The sequence below is a fragment of the Trematomus bernacchii genome, unplaced genomic scaffold (genome assembly GCF_902827165.1).
Source record: "Trematomus bernacchii unplaced genomic scaffold, fTreBer1.1, whole genome shotgun sequence".
In the NCBI taxonomy this organism is placed as follows: Eukaryota; Metazoa; Chordata; class Actinopteri; order Perciformes; family Nototheniidae; genus Trematomus; species Trematomus bernacchii.
Window position 1 is genome coordinate 315457 of NW_022987685.1, and position 18153 is coordinate 333609.

At 41.4% G+C, this 18153-nt stretch overlaps 1 protein-coding gene and 1 long non-coding RNA gene across 2 annotated transcripts; both read left to right on the plus strand.

The window, feature by feature from the left end:
• The first annotated feature begins 9 nt into the window (after positions 1-9).
• LOC117487788 lies at positions 10-5281 on the plus strand. Its single transcript, XR_004556440.1, has 2 exons — positions 10-2991; positions 3094-5281. It is a non-coding gene; the product is annotated as an uncharacterized LOC117487788 (long non-coding RNA).
• A 123-nt stretch (positions 5282-5404) lies between these two features.
• wrap53 (WD repeat containing, antisense to TP53) lies at positions 5405-17515 on the plus strand. The gene is made up of 11 exons (XM_034136683.1): positions 5405-5603; positions 6059-6516; positions 6654-6846; positions 8053-8148; positions 8550-8658; positions 9463-9551; positions 11902-12125; positions 13534-13745; positions 14580-14683; positions 14858-15001; positions 16081-17515. Exons 2-11 carry the CDS (start codon positions 6234-6236, stop codon positions 16292-16294), a joined length of 1668 nt encoding a protein of 555 aa, XP_033992574.1. The 5' UTR covers positions 5405-5603; positions 6059-6233; the 3' UTR covers positions 16295-17515.
• The last annotated feature ends 638 nt before the right edge of the window (positions 17516-18153 follow it).

The window sequence follows — 18153 nt, forward strand, 5'->3', positions numbered from 1 at the left end:
TGGGAAGGGAGCAAGCGTAAGGGGGCAAGCGTAAGGGGAGGTGCAGGGTGGAGGCGCCTTGATCTGTGCCTCCCACTCTCTCCTTCCCTGTGGCTAGAACAAAAAGGGCTCCCTGCTGCACCAGTTGATCACTTGAGCAGGGGAGAGGGGGGTGATGTATAAAGGAAGATGGGTATCCTCTGGCACTCAAAAGATTAAGCACCTTATACTGAACTAATGCACTTTATTGAGATGGGATTTGAATATTTTTTTTCATGTGTGTGAATGTGTGCGTGCGTGTTGGGAATTGGTGCACATACGGTGTGTGAACATACACATATTCTGCGTGCATGTGCATCAGAACTGGAAGGGTGTGGTGAAACAGTCGGTGGGTGAATGGTCGGGCTGTTAGGTTTTCAAAGTCAGGGGGACCTTTAGTTGAAACCTTTATCAGAGAGCAAATCCTTTCTCAAAAGACAAACACTGTTGATATTTCTCTTGTTTAGCATTTTTTTACGTTTATATAAAAAGTAAAGCTATTGAAAAATGGATTATAAAAAAACTTGAAGATTTGCACTTGCCTAAAAAAGAAATAACAAAAACAACAAAAAAAATCAAACAAATGGGGTTAGTTATAGAAGTGAATATTTTTGTGAATGTGTCTGAATGACTGAGTGTGTGATGCTTGGTTTGTGTCAGTAATATACCAGTCTGCACAATGTTTGTTTTTTTCATTCTTTTGTTGCTTACCAAGATGTATGAAACATAAGAGGCCATTTTTGTCTTTTTTGTTCAAATGGTAATTTTGTATTCTCATGTTTAGAGAGTGTGTGTGTGTGTCCCTCCTCCAAACAGGGACGTGATGAATGTTGTGAGAGTTGAATGAGTGAGTGAGACAGAGAGAGAGGGCAATTGCACAACACATCCTTTCTCTCACCAGCTCTTCATCCCCATGATAGACGAAATAGAAATGCATACATTTGTAAATGTTAGCTTTGCGCTCATCACACGATGGCACCACTTGTTTATTTCCCTTAAGCCCCTCCCCATGGGGAGCCGTCTGTAGACCTGTGAGGACTAGCAGACAGGGCGAATCATGAGGGACATTACTGTGCGTGCATCAGAGTGAGACTTTGTATGTGTGAGTTTTCATGTTCATTTACTGTTCATAGAAATGAGTTAAGACTACAGGTACTCATTTTGAATACATGTGCTTTTTGTATGTGTATGAATGCACATTTGTGCCTAAGAACTTGGATAGGGTGCGTGGCCATTGAGACATTAACTCTTTTTTGAGAGCGAGTGTGGTGTGTGTCAGTGCTCAGCACAGTGTATGTAAAGTATGTAAGTTTATATCGTAAATGTTTCTAGTTCAGTCTAGGGGTGATCCATCGGAAGGTTAGTCCAGTCTGTTTTCCTGGGGTGTGATCACGTTGCCTTTTGTCAGCTCTCGAACTTGTGAATGAAAGGTGTCGAGATTCTGACTCTGAAAAAAAAAACAGCATCTTAATGTGCAAGTGCACAGAAGGGTGCATGAAATGTTAGCATATTGTGTTACTTATTCGTTGTTGCAATTTGATAATGACGAGTTTCTTTTTTTAATGAAAAATATATATGAATATATACATTATATACAAAGTTTAAAAAGTATTTGGACTAAGATAATGAGCACTTGGGGCTGCTATTTTTGTTGTGTGTTCTAATTTTTTTCCTTAATTTGTTTTTCATTTTTGTTTCATTATCGCCATGTGAAGTGTGTATTATTTCTTAAGAAAATATTGAATGTATTCCAAAAAAATGACAAGAAACCCGTGCTGATACCAGATTTTATTTTTTTTTCCTCAGAAGATTTCAAAAATGGAAACAAAATACAAAAAAGCTTCAAAGAGTTTAGCGGGAACTTTTTTTTATTTACAGTGGAAAAGAAGAAAAAAAAACTGGGGCTGGAAACAGTTGAACACACTGCCTCTACAATCCTGGTCGTACAAATAGTGACTAAGAATGAAAAGACTCTTTCTATTCCATACTGGAGCTTTGGTTGTTTACAAACCACATGGATATCTGTGGGTGCAGTTTTTAGTTATTTGTTTTATTTTTTTATTTTTGTTCCCACATGAGACGGGTGGGGTTTGCAAGTGCGCTTCTGCCATATGGACATTGAGTTGTGTTGGGTTTTTTTTTTTAGGAAGAGTGGCAGGTATCACAAGAACATGGACACGATCCTCCGACTGGACCTCTGTGTGTGGTCATGGAGAATTGATGATCCACCATGGAGGAAAGGGAGGGAAATCAAGGATGGGCTTTGTTTGTGGAGTGCAGGGCTGCAAAACCCTGGAGGGAAGAGAAGGTGAAACGTGTACACCTGGTTAGTGTGCTTGTCTCCACCTCAACCCTCAGAAGCACTCACCTGCCCTCACCAACTCACCTATGCACTTTTGTTCATTCAAGCTGTGAGGTACAATGTTGGGGATGGGAGCACAATTACAACAGGAGGATTGCTACGACTTTGACAAAGTCACTGAAAAACAATATATTCCCAAACTGAAATAAGAGACTCGAGAAGAACGTCTTCTCCCACCTCCTGTATATAACCATATTTTTGTATTATCTTTCGGAGAAGAAAGAAACTTTGCAAATGGATGAAGGAAAATTCATGCGACGTTGACTATATGGAGTGAATGTTCTTCAAGAAAACCAATCTTTTTGAGTATAGTTTGAGATGGACTCGCTGTGAGTTTCCCTTAGTTTGCCAGTAACCCTGAAATAATCGGGGATGGGAGGGAAATTAAAAAAACAAGGACTAAGTTTGTAGGACTTGCTAAAGTGGCTCCGAGACTGACTGAGAGTTACTTATCAAAACGGATGCTGCAGTCTCGACAAAAAAGTCCCACCAAGAGTGTTTGATCAACATACACGGTGAAGAGGCAGACGTGGGTTTGAAGGTCTTCTCCGAACCTGATGGCTGCCTCCAGAGCTGTGGAGTTAATGCAGGAGGAAAACTATTTGGCAATGGTAAGATATTCTTTAATTTGATCCATTTACTCCTGGTTAAAGTCACTTTTGAACAGTGTGGTGATGATGGGTTTTGTGCTCTTTCTTTCCATCTTCTCTCAGGAGTCTGGCTGTGCTTTATTTGCTGCCCTCTGCAAGGAGGATCTAATCTACAGCCAACCCATGAACCAGTTTACCCTAAACCTTTGAACTTAAACCATAAGAAACTTTTCTGTCTTGACCTCAGACTTGGCAGGCCGCTGGCATTATCAGTTGGACAGTTGCAAGATGAACAGGTTTATAGGCCGTGGATCCCATCTGTGTTGGAAGTGTGAGGATCGGGACTTGATCTCCCATGGAGGAAAAGGATAAAGAGGCACGTATTGCCCAGATGTCATCACCCCACCTCGGCCTGAAGCTCTCAGGCAGTCGCGTGGAGGTCTTCTAAGCGGCGGGACAGAAGACTCCGAGCTGGATTGGGTTTAGACGGACGTGGCTGGAATACATCAAAGTCACCAGGAATCCCTGCAGCTGTGGAACTGGATGAACTGAAATAATTGTACAAAAAAAACTTTGAAACATGACAAAACACAATCGAGTAGCTACATGTCACATAGATTCTAGTTGCGGACACACTACATGCATATGCTACAGCAAAAGCAACACACAGTGGCTCTCCCCATGAGCCACAAACACACAACAGGGCTACACCAACATTAGATGACACACACAAATCATTGCTCAATATAATCGCTGAGCTTTGTAAATAATGTAAAGGTTTGTGTTTTTGATTTTTCTCTCATAGTGGTTTTGCTTTATGTCTCTGTTCAACATGCCTTAAATTGTATAGTTCAGCTCTGAACGGCTAACTGAAAATGTTCTCTAAAAGGTGAATTTAAGTTGGAAACCGCCTCCTTTAACTGTCCTCTAAAGTCGAAAGAGAGAAAGGAGCTTTCTAAAAGTTTTTGTTTGTTAACAGGACAGTGTTCTGTATTAATTTGATACATCTGATCACCATGAAAGACACTGTTTTGCTACAGAAAGAGCAAGCACTCTTTGATTAATCTGATTTTGCTGGTGGTTAGCTTGTGTTGCCCTTTTGGTTTCCTTAAAGTTTAGAATTGATTTGTTCACATTTCCTGTTGGATAATTGCAAAAAGTGCAGGCTTAATAAAGGGCTGAAGTCTGTACTGTATGGAGCTGAGCTGACTGGGGGGATACACAGAATTGGCTTAAAACAGACTTATTATTGTGTGACATATTGTTGGATATACTGCTCTAGGCAAAACTGAACCAGAGTGACAGGTCTTCCAAGTAGGGGCTTTTTGGTTATTATTTTTCTACACTCCGGGTAACTTTAACATTTTGGAAGCAACTAGATACTTTTTACAGTTATGGGATGTCAAATCAGTCTTGTGAGAAGCATGATTGCATGATGTGTAGTATTTGTGGGTTTTGACGCTGAACCTTGACGTGCGTAACGATTTGTCCCAGATTGCAGCAGTTTTGTTTGTGCACCGGGGAGGGAGTGCTGCTGACTATCTGAATGCACTGAATAGATAAGAAATCGACCAGTCACTTGTGTGTTATCCAAAAGGAAATTCTTGTCCTGAAAATGTGGAAAGCGTCTTGTTCCATTTGTGTATATCTAATTGGATTTGAGAGATTAATGCTTTTAGACGACTAGTTGCTTTTTGTATCATTGACAACTAAACACTATGCCGTTTTTATTCCAATTGGCAACTGAGGTTAAATATTTAATAAACTTGTACATCTGTTTAGCTGAGATGTTGATGGATAGCTAACTACTAAGTTTAATGTTGTCTTTATCAGTTGCCAAAACAAAAAATTGACTTTATACTATCACGTCTGTTGTTTGAGAGTGACTTTAAAAAATGTCTTTGATATTTTTAAATGCTGATATTGTCTTAATAGAGTAAACAAAGTTATTTTACTGCACCACAGGTGCTTTTATGATTAGATAAACTGCAATAGTGTTTCTTCCAAAAGCCCACGATATTTACTTGCAGCCTTTGAAAAGATTATGTCACGTCCTGTCCACCTAAATTGGTATGAAACCTGGTTCAGTTTAGTTCTGGTAACAGTAAATCTAACAATATGGATCAAAAAATGTGTGTTAAGTGATATCCCAGTCAGCTCAGCTCCTTGAATAACAAGTCTTTGAATGTTGAGATAACAGCATAATGTGATAAACTGTTTTGGAAAAGAACAACTGAAAGATGTGTAAATAGTTTGGCTTTTGTTTGTTTGAAGAACAAAATAAATACAAAATAAATAGCATTTAGCAGTCGCTGACTTTTTTTGTGTTTTGTGTTGGGATATGAACATCATGTTTACATGAGACAGATAGACCATGCTGTGCTCATGAACTAGAATGAGCGCGTTGGCGTCATCAGCGTAAGTATCGCGAGAGTTTGAAACACATGGCGGACCACAGTGTTTACAACTACTATCAATAAACCGGTGAAGACAAGTCTCGAGGAAGAAGGGCGTCGCATATTGCGTTTTATTCGCACACACCGGCGTTGGGTGAAACTCTGACGCCGTCGAGGGTGGAAGTGTTTATAACCGAATTGCAGGCAGAACCAACGGCCGGGCAAGCCTCAACATAGGTAGGTAGCATCAGAATGCTAGCATAGGCTACATGCTAACAAGCTAACGTGAGGTGGTTGTCGTTTCTGTTGTGGACCGAAGAATAGAGGAACATTTTACATTCTGCCTTATGTTCAGCATCATTAAAGGCATTAAAAGGCAGTAATGCATGCGAAGGGTAACACCTGTAAGACTCTTTGAAGTAACTCATGCATACCTCCACAGCGCGAATTTAGCCAAATTAACATTAATGCTAGTTTGGAGTGGCATGTCCTTCCACAGGTGTTTGCACGAGCGGTTTTGAGTCAATTACTCATTCCTTTAACAAGAACGTGTCATTCACCTCGGTTAATGTGTCTATGATTTTGCACATATATTCTTGAATTACTGTAAAACTTGTGTTCCATTGTCTTGATTTACTTAACTGGCCTCACCTTTCTTTACTTCATATTTTACCCTCGTTACTGTGTTCTAGGCTAGCGGGTGCTGTGATGTCCTCGACCCCCAGCAGACTCAAACACCGATACTGCAAGAAGAAGCACTATCCCAGTAGCACTCACCTAACTCACGTCTGACAGCCAAACAAAGGACACAAGGCAATTGGACGCCAGGTACAGGACTTGACAGGAGAAAAAGATCAACAAAGAGAGATGTCTGAAACAGCTGGAGGTGGGGAAAGCGGAGGTGCGACAGGAGCAGGGCAGGACCCTGAAGGGGATAATGAGCCCCCTCATCAGGCCCCACCTTTGCCTGAAGGTGATTGCTTCGAGGTGGGGGCGACCTTGGATGAAGGGGCAACTTTGCCTGCCAAACGTCCCAGAATAAGCGAGGAGGAACAGGGACTGGAGCAGGTTGTCAAGCCCGTCGAGATGCTTGGAGAAACACCAGCACAGGTTGTCTTGCTGCAGGAAGACCCAGCATCACCAGCACAAAGTAGAGTATTTTCAAGTGCATGCATCAAATGAAATAAGGGGGGAAACCCTTTATACATTCAGATAACATTTTGGGGGTCAGTGATTATGATTCAGTATTTATTTAGCAGATTATTGAACTTTACTCTTTGATTCTAGGAACAGGAGAACCAAAACAATGTGTGGAGGAAGGTCAAGTAGGGGAAGAGGTGTCCGTCAGTGGAGAAGGTGAAGAAGAATGGCCTCATAATGGAGACGTAGGGCATGATGCACCCACAGAAGAAGGAGAGGCAAATCCAGAGGAGGGTCCAAACGGTGACGGATCTGCAGACAGCCCCAGTGAAGCACAGTGGTAAGTGGAGGACCATGAAGTCAGGTTTATTTTTAACCACTGTTTCCACATAACTAGGGGTAAATATACAGCCCTCACACCATCATGTGGGATTGTGGGAGGTGGAGATCCTGTCGGATTACAAACATGAATTAAACACATGTGTTTTGGAAAGGAGAGAGATGGTTTTCAGTATGTACTTCAGAAACAAACAGGTTGTTTTGCAAAAAGGTCACATAGTCCGAAATATTATAATGCATTAAGTGGTGGTACTACTGCCCTTGTTTCTTGATCAGATTCTTTGATTGGCTGTTTTTGCAATCACTATCACAAAAATGTGACTTATTTTTTCCCCACCTTCTGTGTATAAATTAAATTAAGGGTACTTGCGTATCATCTCCAAAAACCTTCCTGTTCTTTTAGCTGTTTTATTTATTTTTATTTGAAACATTTTTAGCTTCTTTTCGACAGGAGGTACTGCTCTTCAGTACATGCAGTGACACCCAGGAATCCTACATTACATGAGATACATATTTCATTTAATTGTGTATAAAATATAGGTAAGTAAAACAAATCCAGCTTTAGAACAGTAAAATCATGAGTTTTACCTATGTTGATGCGATCAACCATGTTTAAAATACGGAGAAAAATATAATGCCTTCAAACAAATAAGACTAATGAAACAAAAGCACACTGTTAATTTAAAACAAATCGACTCTGTTTTCAGTTTCCTCAGCCAAAGCCAAGCATGGAATTGTGAGGGACTTGTAATTAAACTATTTTTGATAAATACACAGTGGCAGCATTTGATGTTAGCAGTGATTTTGAGGTAAAGTATTGCACACGGTTAATCACACTAGCAACATTTGGAGATCATCACAAGTGATACATAATAATGGATTTAACCTGTAGAGTTGTATACTGTGATAAACAATCTAGTCCACTGTGTGGTGACACAGTGTCTAACTCTTACTGTTGGGCTTTGTGCAAGTTGACATTGTGGTGTATATGCAGCAACAGTTTTGTCCCGGGCTAGGACATTTATTGGATTATATTTCACCTAATTAAACCAGTTCTTAGCACAATTTACAAGTCAATGTTGTTTCATTTATTCTTGGCATTAGTAAGAAAGAGTATTTCGTCTTTCAGTTTTTTGTGTGAAATTCCCATTACTGTCTTCTAAACTCATTAACCCAAGACTTGGCGTTCTTTCTATCTTGCTTCCAGCCTCGGCCTAGATTTTACCCAGAATCCCCAGATGCTGACTGGTTCCTGCACAGAGTACTCCAGCCTCCCAGAGAATTACCTCAAAGGCTGCAAATGGTAATCTTTTTATCACATTTCAATTGAATCATAATACACCATGTGGATGAGAAGTTTAAATGTGTTGCATCAACCTTTTGTGAGTACCATAGAAAATGTAAGACCATTATACTTGCCCATGTTGTGCCTTGGCAGAAATGGCAATGGGCCCATATTGATGCCATGGTTAACTGCACATATATTGTTTCTTTGCAAATGAAGCTAGGAAAATGACTCACCCTTTTTGTCATCCTCAGTGCATACAATAGTGCAGACGGTACATTTGGTAAAGTGAGGATACTAGTACTCCATGCACTATAACTGCATACAAAGGCATAGAACCAACCTGTTGAAAAGTTCTTAGTTTACCGCTGTTGATACATCATCATATTTTTCTCATTCTCCCTTATTTCCTAAACTAGGGCACCTGATGGTTCCTGTATCCTGACCAACAGTGCAGACAATGTGCTCCGTGTGTACAACCTCCCTCCAGAGATCTACAGCTACAACTGGGACCTGCTTCCTGAGATGGTGCGCACACTGAACGTTTACCAACAGGGGTTCGCCAAGTATTTGTATTGAAGATGGAAGAAGACGTTTATTTAATACAACAATAACATGGAGATGGCAATCTATTTTTTATCTGTCCTATTCATTATTTTTGCTGAATTACAGTATCCAAAATTGATGATTTGTGGGGCTTTGACATTTAGATCTAACAAATAGCATCTGTTTTGCAGTACCTTTTTTAATGTCCTAATAATGTTTGAGATATTTCCCATTTTTTCTAAACTTTCTAAATGATGATGAATTTCCTGTCAAGAAAAGGTCATCATCCCGTCTTGTGTTGTCTGACCTTTTCATACAAAGAATGTCAGTATGTTGTTGTTTGTGTGCATGTTGTGTAACAATCCACTCAGAACAAGCATGTCATTCACTTTAATGTAGCAGCTTGAGATTTAACAGTGAGAATAGAATAGACGTTCTGTCCTTTTAGGTTTGGGGAGGTATCAAGTAGCGAGCCAATCTCTTAATTGTATTACAGGCTGGTAGATCGGGATCACTGAACAAAAATAATTGAAATATAATCCATTTTCCTCCTATTACAGAAATGCCTCGGCGCTTGTGAAAAGGGTAGATAATTGAGCTCTATTTCTGAAATGGTGCATGATCTGATATTTCATTTTACTACGTGACAAAAGTCTGTGACATTGTAGCCACCTGTTCAGTAGCAGCATTAGTGCAGATCAATCCCATCAGTCTTTAGAATTTATTTCTACTTTGTCTCGAAGTCTTTACATTCCTGACTTCTTTCTTTGTTTAATTCTGCGGCAGAGTCCAGTGCTCAGGATGGCAGAGGGCGACACCATCTACGACTACTGCTGGTACCCCAAGATGAACTCTCTGGACGCGGACACATGCTTGTAAGTTCGACTTGATCTTTGCCAGACGCTGCCCTGAGCCTCAGCTCTTAACAGTTGGATAGATGAGACATTTAAAGTTCACTTTGAAGGTCAGCCCGCCACATGGTGAAGGATGTATAAACAGAAAAGCACTGTGTTGTTTATAGAGGCTGGTGTCAGTGGATGATTGGTGTTTTTAATCTAGATCTTGGATGGTTAGTGATGGACACTGAAGACATTCGGTGTAATAGACTGCACAGAGGATATCGTTGTATGCCTGTGACTCATACTTTCATCCCCTCGGTATTTGCACTCGTTGTGGGAGCCTGCTGCCAGTGTGGATGTGGCTGTAAAAGCTTTCTGATGTCTCTCATTATGAGTGAAGAGTTGGCCTCTGTGTAGTCTGCCTCTGCCTCCGCTGCAATGCGTTGGCTGTTTGAGGCCGACAGCGCTGTTCGGTGCGTTTCATCCCTCTAACAGCCCTCCCGGGGAACAGACACCTAAAAGGGCCTCACGATTCCCTGACTTTGGGCTTCTCTTTTCATGTCATGTCTGTTTTTTTTTTAGCTGGCTCTAGCAGGGTATTAGTGACATCACTGTTGGCTTGCACTGTTAAACAGAGCAAACATCAGTAACACTCAGCCATCCCCGTGGAGATGACATGTTGACTAGAGTAACAGCCATGCAGTGTTTCCAACACATAGACTTAATTCTGGCGGGACACCCAGGTACACATGGCTTTTTAAATATGTTTGTATCTGTCAGAGAGAACGACGCTATCTTCGAACAATTAACTAGTAGTGGGAGGCATGGAGGATGTTAATTTCAGTGGTGTAAAGTAACTAGGTACATTTAATCAAGTACTGTACTTGGGTCTAATTCGGAGGTACTTGTACTTTACTTGAGTATTTCCATTTTATACGCCTTTGTTATTCTACTCCGCTACAATTCAGAGGTTAATATTGTACTACTACCGCAATTGTAACTCTACTGCTACATTTACCTGCAGATATGGATTAATGACGGGAAATATAATCATGGGCCAATCTGCGTAATGAGTGCTTTTACTTTTGGTTCGTTAAGTATATTTAGATGCCAATACTTTTTTACTTGACTTGAATAACATTTTGAATACAGGACTTCTACTTGTAACAGAGTATTACTACAATTTGGTAGAATTATATATTACCGACCCTAACCCTCTAAAAGATCCCTCTGATCAAAGCCTAGCATTGGAATCAAGCCCCCTGAAGACCAGACAGCCTTCACTGTGGAAGAAGAGTAGGCAGGGGGCGGGGGGTCTCATGAGCTAGCAAGCAAAGATGAGAGTTGTGTAAACAGCGCAATGATAAACAAACGACTCATGTGGACAGTGAACCTCTTGAGAGGCCTGTGTGTGTCTGCCAAAGCCGTGCAAAGACCTGTCTGTCATGAAGAGGAGGATGCCAGCAGGAGCTGACAGCAAATCTTCTTCAGATCTATGCCACACATGACAGGGGGGCTCTGCAGGGCACAGGCGGTCGGACGAGCTCAGGGCAGATTGTTAAAGATGAAACGTTGTGATTATTGAACACATTTAAGGATTTTCCCGATGGCCTTTACTGTCTTTCTCCTCCCTCTTTTCACAACTCCCTTTTTGTTTCTCATTCCTCCCCCTGGGCTCCTTGAGCTTCTGTCTGCCAAAAGCCGTGTGTTGTTGATGCCCCCTCCTGTAGAGAGGGAATAAGGGCCCCCGTTATGGCTCGGTTAAGTTGCACTGACTTCTAGGCATTGCTCCAAGCTAGCAGCAGTCTAGCATTATAATTGGGCATTTCCCGGCTGCGGTATAAAGCAGCGGCTCAGAGGGGCCGTAACAGAACACGGCAGCAGTGGCAGGGGCTAATTTCCTTTGTCTAATTGAGCCGCAGTGATGTTTTCGCCATTTGTATAGCGCCCAGTAATTAGGGTTAAGAAGGCATGGCTCAGTCTTTGGCCCTGATTTGAATCAATAAGAGTGCGTGCTGTGGTCTTGTCTCCATAATGAGGCGTAGCACAATGCTGCGTGTTGGTTTTGATGCATTGATACATTCAGGTGGTAGGTGCGGTACAGGTTAGAAACTGTATCAAACAAGACCATTTGTGGTCATACATAATGTATGTTTCAAGAGAATCTCGGCAGCGTATAAAAATTCAATCAGATCTGTATCCTCTGATATTCAAGTACAACTTTTTCCACTTGTATAGACAAGTAGACTATATTATTTCACTGCTCAAGTAATATGTTCTTGCATCATTCACTTCCTATTGTCTGCCTGTCGTTTATCCCTTTCCTCATATGACTCACTGTTTTCTACACTTTCTCATCGTCTGACCTCTCACTCTTCGTCCGCAGTCTAGCCAGCAGTAGCCGTGACAACCCAGTCCACCTGTGGGATGCATTCTACGGGCAGGTGCGAGCCAGTTTCCGACCCTACAATCACCTGGACGAGCTGACGGCGGCCCACTCCCTCTGCTTCTCGCCCGACGGAGAGAAGCTCTACTGCGGCTTCGAGAAAACCGTCAGGGTCTTCTACACCGATCGGCCAGGAAGAGACTGTGAGGAGTGGCCCACCGTAGGTCAGTTATCAACTGCTCTCGCACAGTTATTTTATTTAGCTTATAGACTACCAATCATCCTCAACTACATTGCAAGGATATTATCTTAATATTAATTATAACAAATGATAAATTATTTGTATTGTGTATATATATATATGAGAGCAGGGAAAAACTTTCATAACTTGATGCTGTTCAAGGGCACTAACTGTAAAAGAATTGTGTTCAAAAGCAATGTTCTAAGGAAATCAAACCCACAAGACTAACAATTAGTAACCAAAGACAATGTGAAAAGGATAATGTGAAGTTTCTTATTTTCAAAAAGTCCTAGTTTGACAGCCGTCTAACGTCTCCTTGAACAGATCAACAAAGACAGTTTTTATTATGTGCCTCTGACAAAAAAGTAAAGGGAAGCACATGTTTATTGTGATGAATTCTTAATCTCTCTCAAACACTTCAAACAACCTTCCTCCGATGGCAGGCTTTGTAACATACTGAAATAAAGTGAACCCGAGGCTGTCTGTATTGTAGCTAACGTGCTGAAGTATGACATTCTAATCCACCACAGGACAGATCGTCACAATAGGCTATGAAACTGAAAGCTTCTCTTATGCTATGTATTCTGAAATATACAACTTCAGAGTTTTTCATTTAGTTTCTCAATGGCTATACATATACATTCTAAGCACTTCAACATTTATGTATTGCAATTAAGAGGCAATGTTTTAGCTTTCTGAGCTTTTCCCTTTCCTGTAGTATTTGTATAGGTTTTTGCAAAGGCTAAAATCCCAAAGTTCTGTAACAGTGGCATCACTAGGTAACACTTGCGCTTTTATTGGTTAGCGCCCAACAGATTGTACCTGCTATGCTTAGGGGCGGGATATTTCTAACACATCTGAGCGGTTGACCAATCACAACAGATTACCAATCAGACAGACTGGGCTCTGGTTTCAGACAGGGTGAAAAGAGGTGCTGCAGCACAGGCAGTATGAGACAAATAAAGAGCTTTTTGAACATTAAAACATGTAAACATGTCAAAGTAGAGACACTAAATACAAATATGAACCTGAAAATGAGCAGAATGTGTCCTCTTTAAGCAGAACACTGTGAACAAACAGACACATTGTTGACATCTTATACACAAGTCTCCCTTTGCTGCACGCCAATCTACCTGTTGCTAACTGGGCATGGCTAAAGGTTTCAGGCACTCAGGCATGTCAAATATGTGATGGGTTTTGCATGAATACATGAACCACTGAACCCTAAAATGTGCGCATTGTGAGAAACGTTTTCCCCCTTAAGATTTTGTAATCGGGGATGTTGGAAATGCCAGAAAATGTGACTGAGTAGAAGTGATTGGGACTTGTTTCTCGTGAACCTTTGGTATTAAAGCTCTGCCAAATGCCACACTCTGTTGTCTTTGCTGCAGTGAAGAAGCAGGGCCAAAGTGGCATTATCTCCTGCTTCGGCTTCAGCCCCTGCCAGTCTGTTTACGCCTGCGGCTCTTACTCCCGCTGCGCTGGCCTCTACTCCTGCCAAGACGGCTCCCAGCTGGCCCTGCTGCCCACCCGCCACCACGGAGGCCTCACCCATCTGCTCTTCTCCCCCGACGGCAACTACCTGTACACCGGAGGACGCAAGGTGAACACACACTTGCATAGAACAGCATGCAGACAAGGGACCTCTGGGTAATCATGCATCATATATGCACCATCAGGAGGCTTTGTGTGTGAAGTAGGTAACAAATGGCGGTTAAATGGAATTACAAAGCATCGTCAGAGCTTTTGGACGAGAGCTTTTTAATGCTACTTTTCTGTCTTGATTGCATGAGTCTGCTTTTAATTGTTCTGATTTATTATTGCACTCCCCCAAAGTCTGAATTATTCACTGTTTCACAAAGGTGCTGCAGCAGTTTAATTTGCACCCATTAGAGTTTCAAAATGAGTTTTTATTTTCCTCTGCTTTTAGAAAGTGTCTGGAGACAGTGTCTGGAGTCTGCCCTAAGTTTTCTATTTACAAACTAATGCACAGACCTCATAGCCATTAACCTCCGTGTGCTTCAATGCCCCCCATTCACTCCTGTTACCGTATGGCGTCTTGTTCAGATTAGATATACACATGTTAAGCATTCCAGAGTCTACACACTTAGTCTGTAGCATGCCAGTCACCCTGCCAGTTAATTGATCTGCAATTTAGCGATGGGGTCAAGAGTACACTTCGTCTGTACACTGTAGGTCTATTTGGGAACCAGTAGAAAGTCAAAGCAATAATTGATAGGGCTAGTGGTTGTTAGGTTTTTAAATACTACATCCCAACAATGTGTATTTGCATGTTTACCCAGTTAATATGTTCAAAGTCTCCACACCATTCTTCATCTTAATTCCTTTGTTTCTGACTTTTTTGATCACAAACATTTACTGCCTGTGGTCAGACAATACACTCTTGTGAACTCTGTGTGTGTGTGTGTGTGTGTAGGATCCAGAAATCCTGTGCTGGGACCTAAGAGACCCAGGCAAGGTTTTGTTTTCACTGAAGAGAAACGTCGCCACTAACCAACGCATCTACTTTGATCTGGACCCGTACGTTTGTTTCAATACCTAGAATTGTACTCTAATGTAAATGAGCAAACTGTCACTCTTCCTGCTTTTCTACATCTTTTCATTTAGATCGACATTTGTGTTAAACCCTCACATGGGTGTGTAAATGCTGATCCATCATTTGTGACCTTGTTTTTTTGTTTGTTTTCTGAGCAGGTCTGGCAGGTACCTGCTGAGCGGGGACACAGGGGGGGTGGTGTCGGTTTGGGACACCCTGACAGCTCCTCCTGATGGAGAGGAGGAGTTACTGCAACCTCAGCTCAGGTTCAACGCCCATTGGGACTGCACCAACGGCATCAGGTACGATCGCTAAAAAACATCTAACCTGGGTATTACTGCTTCGGGTGCTGATGAAGTGTCAGGTTAAAGTTGACTCTAAGGTTTTTTCTTTTTGTTATCAAAACTTATCCTTGTGACAAAAGATAAAACTAACGACTTATGTAAGTTCCAATTATACTAAGTCTTTATTTTGAGATATAAAGTTATAATATTCAAGAATTGTTTTCATTAATTAAAGATACTCAATCCTTATTTTGACATATTAAGAGATGACTAGAGTATCTTTCTCATAATTTTTTAGATACTCTGACATATTTTGGGATACATTAGTAATTATTCAAGACATGTTCTGATTTATAATTACTTTTTTCATTATATTGGCTTCAACAAAAGTGGATTTTTTTGTCATTACTTTCCATGGAGGATAAGGGCTAAAGAATTAGACTTGATTTTACAAAAATGTATTGTTTGAAATAAATTGGTAAAAAATATAAACTCAATAGTCCAGGTCATGGGATAGTTGTCAGGAGTCAAATACAACCACACAAAACTAGCTCTTATACAAATCTAACAAATGTTATGAATCTTCATAAGCAAAAACTCCTATTGGGCTTCAGTAAAGAGGATAGCAGAACAGTGAACAGAGAGGTTAAAGGTCTCTCATTCATGCTCTGCTTCTCCTCCTTTTTGTTCTGCTGTGGTGTCTTGTTTTCTTCCCCCTATCATTCGCACACAAGCATAGGAAATGCAAACAAATCATCCAAACGTATTTTAGATAAGAGAAGAAAAGGATTCAAATGTCCGACTTCTGATATCACACAGTGGTGTTGTTCTTCGTGAGAACACAGAGCAATAACTACAGCTGCTGTGTGTTCTTCGTGAGAACACAGAGCAATAACTACAGCTGCTGTGTGCAACGACTGTATTTCGTGTGGAAGAGATTTAAGTAGCTGATGAACTAGAAGTTGTGCCTCACGGTTGTGAATCGGCTATAATTTTGTATAGAGTCCTCAGCACTGCAGTGCAAAATACCAGTGGTTTCACTTCTCTTTGAATCGCCATCATTTTCATTTCCTCCCATTCTTGATTTTCTTTCACAGTATTCATCCCTTCATGCCACTGCTGGCAACATCCAGCGGGCAGCGGCAGTTCCCGTCGCCCGGCGAGAGCGACTCTGAGGGCGAGGGAGGGGATGCTGTGATGTCACCTCAGGAGATCCGACAGGACAACGCTCTGTCTCTGTGGTGGGCCGGACCCCTGGCCCCCGCCCCAGAGGGAGGCCCAGAGCCCAGCACAGAGGTGGTGGAGGCCTGAAGCTACTCTCCACCTGCCATGGGATATTTATTTTGGAAAATTGGAAAATTAAGGAGGAGAGAGAATTTGAAACATTTAAAGTCCCACAACATATCTGACATTCTTAAAATATCACCTGCAAATTAACAACATTGACTCAGGACTCTTACTCAGAGTTAACATGAAATTATTAAACATTGTATTATAGTGTTTAAATTGTTGTGATGCCAATTATGAAAATAAGGAATGCTAAAAGCAGGGGGTTTTCTTTTACTTGGACAAGATGTGGATTGTAAAAGAACCTGATATTTCTCAATTTTGTTATTTAATTCTTAGGATAACTTCTGTTTTTGTTCTTATCCAGCCAAGGTGAAATGTATCTAGCCTTTTATTGAAATGTATGTCAAATGAGCTTCCTGAATTTGGTTGAATTGGAGGCCTTGAGTCTGTCTACCGATCGCCCCTCCGATCTGAGTCGTATCTGTGGGAGTGTGTGTTTACGTGTGTGGCTGTAATGCTGCCCCGGAGATTCCTATACCGCTATAGTTACAGTAAGTGCCATTTGTTCTTGAGCTTTTGCTTTTGTAAACTGACGGAATCTCCCGTTTTTACCTTCTTTTTTTAAACTATCGGGGTGTTGTGTCGCTCTGTGCGTGCCCACAAATGTATATTTTTGTAAAGCCATGATGATCACTCTAGTTTCTCGAATGTATTTCTCTGTAAGCAGCTAGCTGGTTTACCGTAACCTCATACAAATCTGTGAACGTCTTTTTATTAGTGGGTGCACACGGAGTGATGTCTATTATTTTTCTACAGATCTGGCTCGGATTGCATTTGTACCTGTGTGAGTGGTGATGTGGCAGCACAAAACGCAGTGTTTGTATAATCGCATCAATAATGTACAGCAGTGATTTGATGAATGCTTATGTTGCCATTACCGGGGTGTGCTTTGTTTTAGGGTTTCTTTGCAGGTAGATCAGAGGAAGTACAGCATGCGCCAACCAAAGCCTTGTATCTGTACACACTGAGGAATCTATCCATTGTAAAGCCTCTGCTGATCCAGGCATCACTTCTTGGAACTCAGATGTGTTGCCAACAAATAGAAGCTGCGATTGTGTAGCTCATGACGCACTACTACAGATTTGCTCTACCAGGAACCATGTAGGCCTTGATGTGCGACAGGTGGCTTTCTGGTGTTTTTATTCAACTGCAGTGAATTAAAAGCATATCTCTTCACATGTTCACGCTCTTATTCCTTTCTGTCCTTTCTGTTTAAGGCAGTTCAGAGTTGGATGCCTTGTAATAAATCCCAGATGAATGTAGATGATGTTGTACTCTAGTCAAGAGGCAGCTCTTCAAAACTGAAGGGACTATTGACTTTAGCTCATGAGATGGAAACTTCATAGCTTTCACTTTTCCACATACACATTCCGAATGAATGCACACACACACTCTTGTATTTGATTGTCTGGAACCACAGGGGCACATCGAGCACAGAGCCAAGTTGGAGAGCCGCACTGTTGTGTTGTGTGGGTTGCTTAGCGACCGCCTCCGCCTTGGGAGAGGGAAGTAGGTAGAAAGAAAGATTGGGGGCAGAGAAAAAGAAGCAGGTGTAATAAATAATCCAGTGGTTTAGTGATTGCTACTTGTTTGTCTGATGGTGTGTACTCATCTTAATCCCAATCCCTCAGAGTAGAGTGTGTGTGTTGGACAGGAAGTGGGAATGTTCTGATGAAAAATCTGCTAGGCATTCACTGAGTCGGTACTGATTTGCTTTAATCAGATTAAGCCCCGGATGTTTTTTCTTTAGCCCCGGACAATTCTCCCTCAATAATATAATACATTAACCGTGCTTTACCTGAACCTCATCATGGCACTAG

Coding starts and splice junctions, on each gene's coding strand:
- wrap53 (XM_034136683.1), top strand. CDS start 6,234: ATGTCTGAAACAGCTGGAGGTGGGGAAAGCGGAGGTGCGACAGGAGCA. Junction 6,847..8,052: donor AGCCCCAGTGAAGCACAGTG/GTAAGTGGAGGA, acceptor TCTTGCTTCCAG/CCTCGGCCTAGATTTTACCC. Junction 13,746..14,579: donor TGTACACCGGAGGACGCAAG/GTGAACACACAC, acceptor GTGTGTGTGTAG/GATCCAGAAATCCTGTGCTG.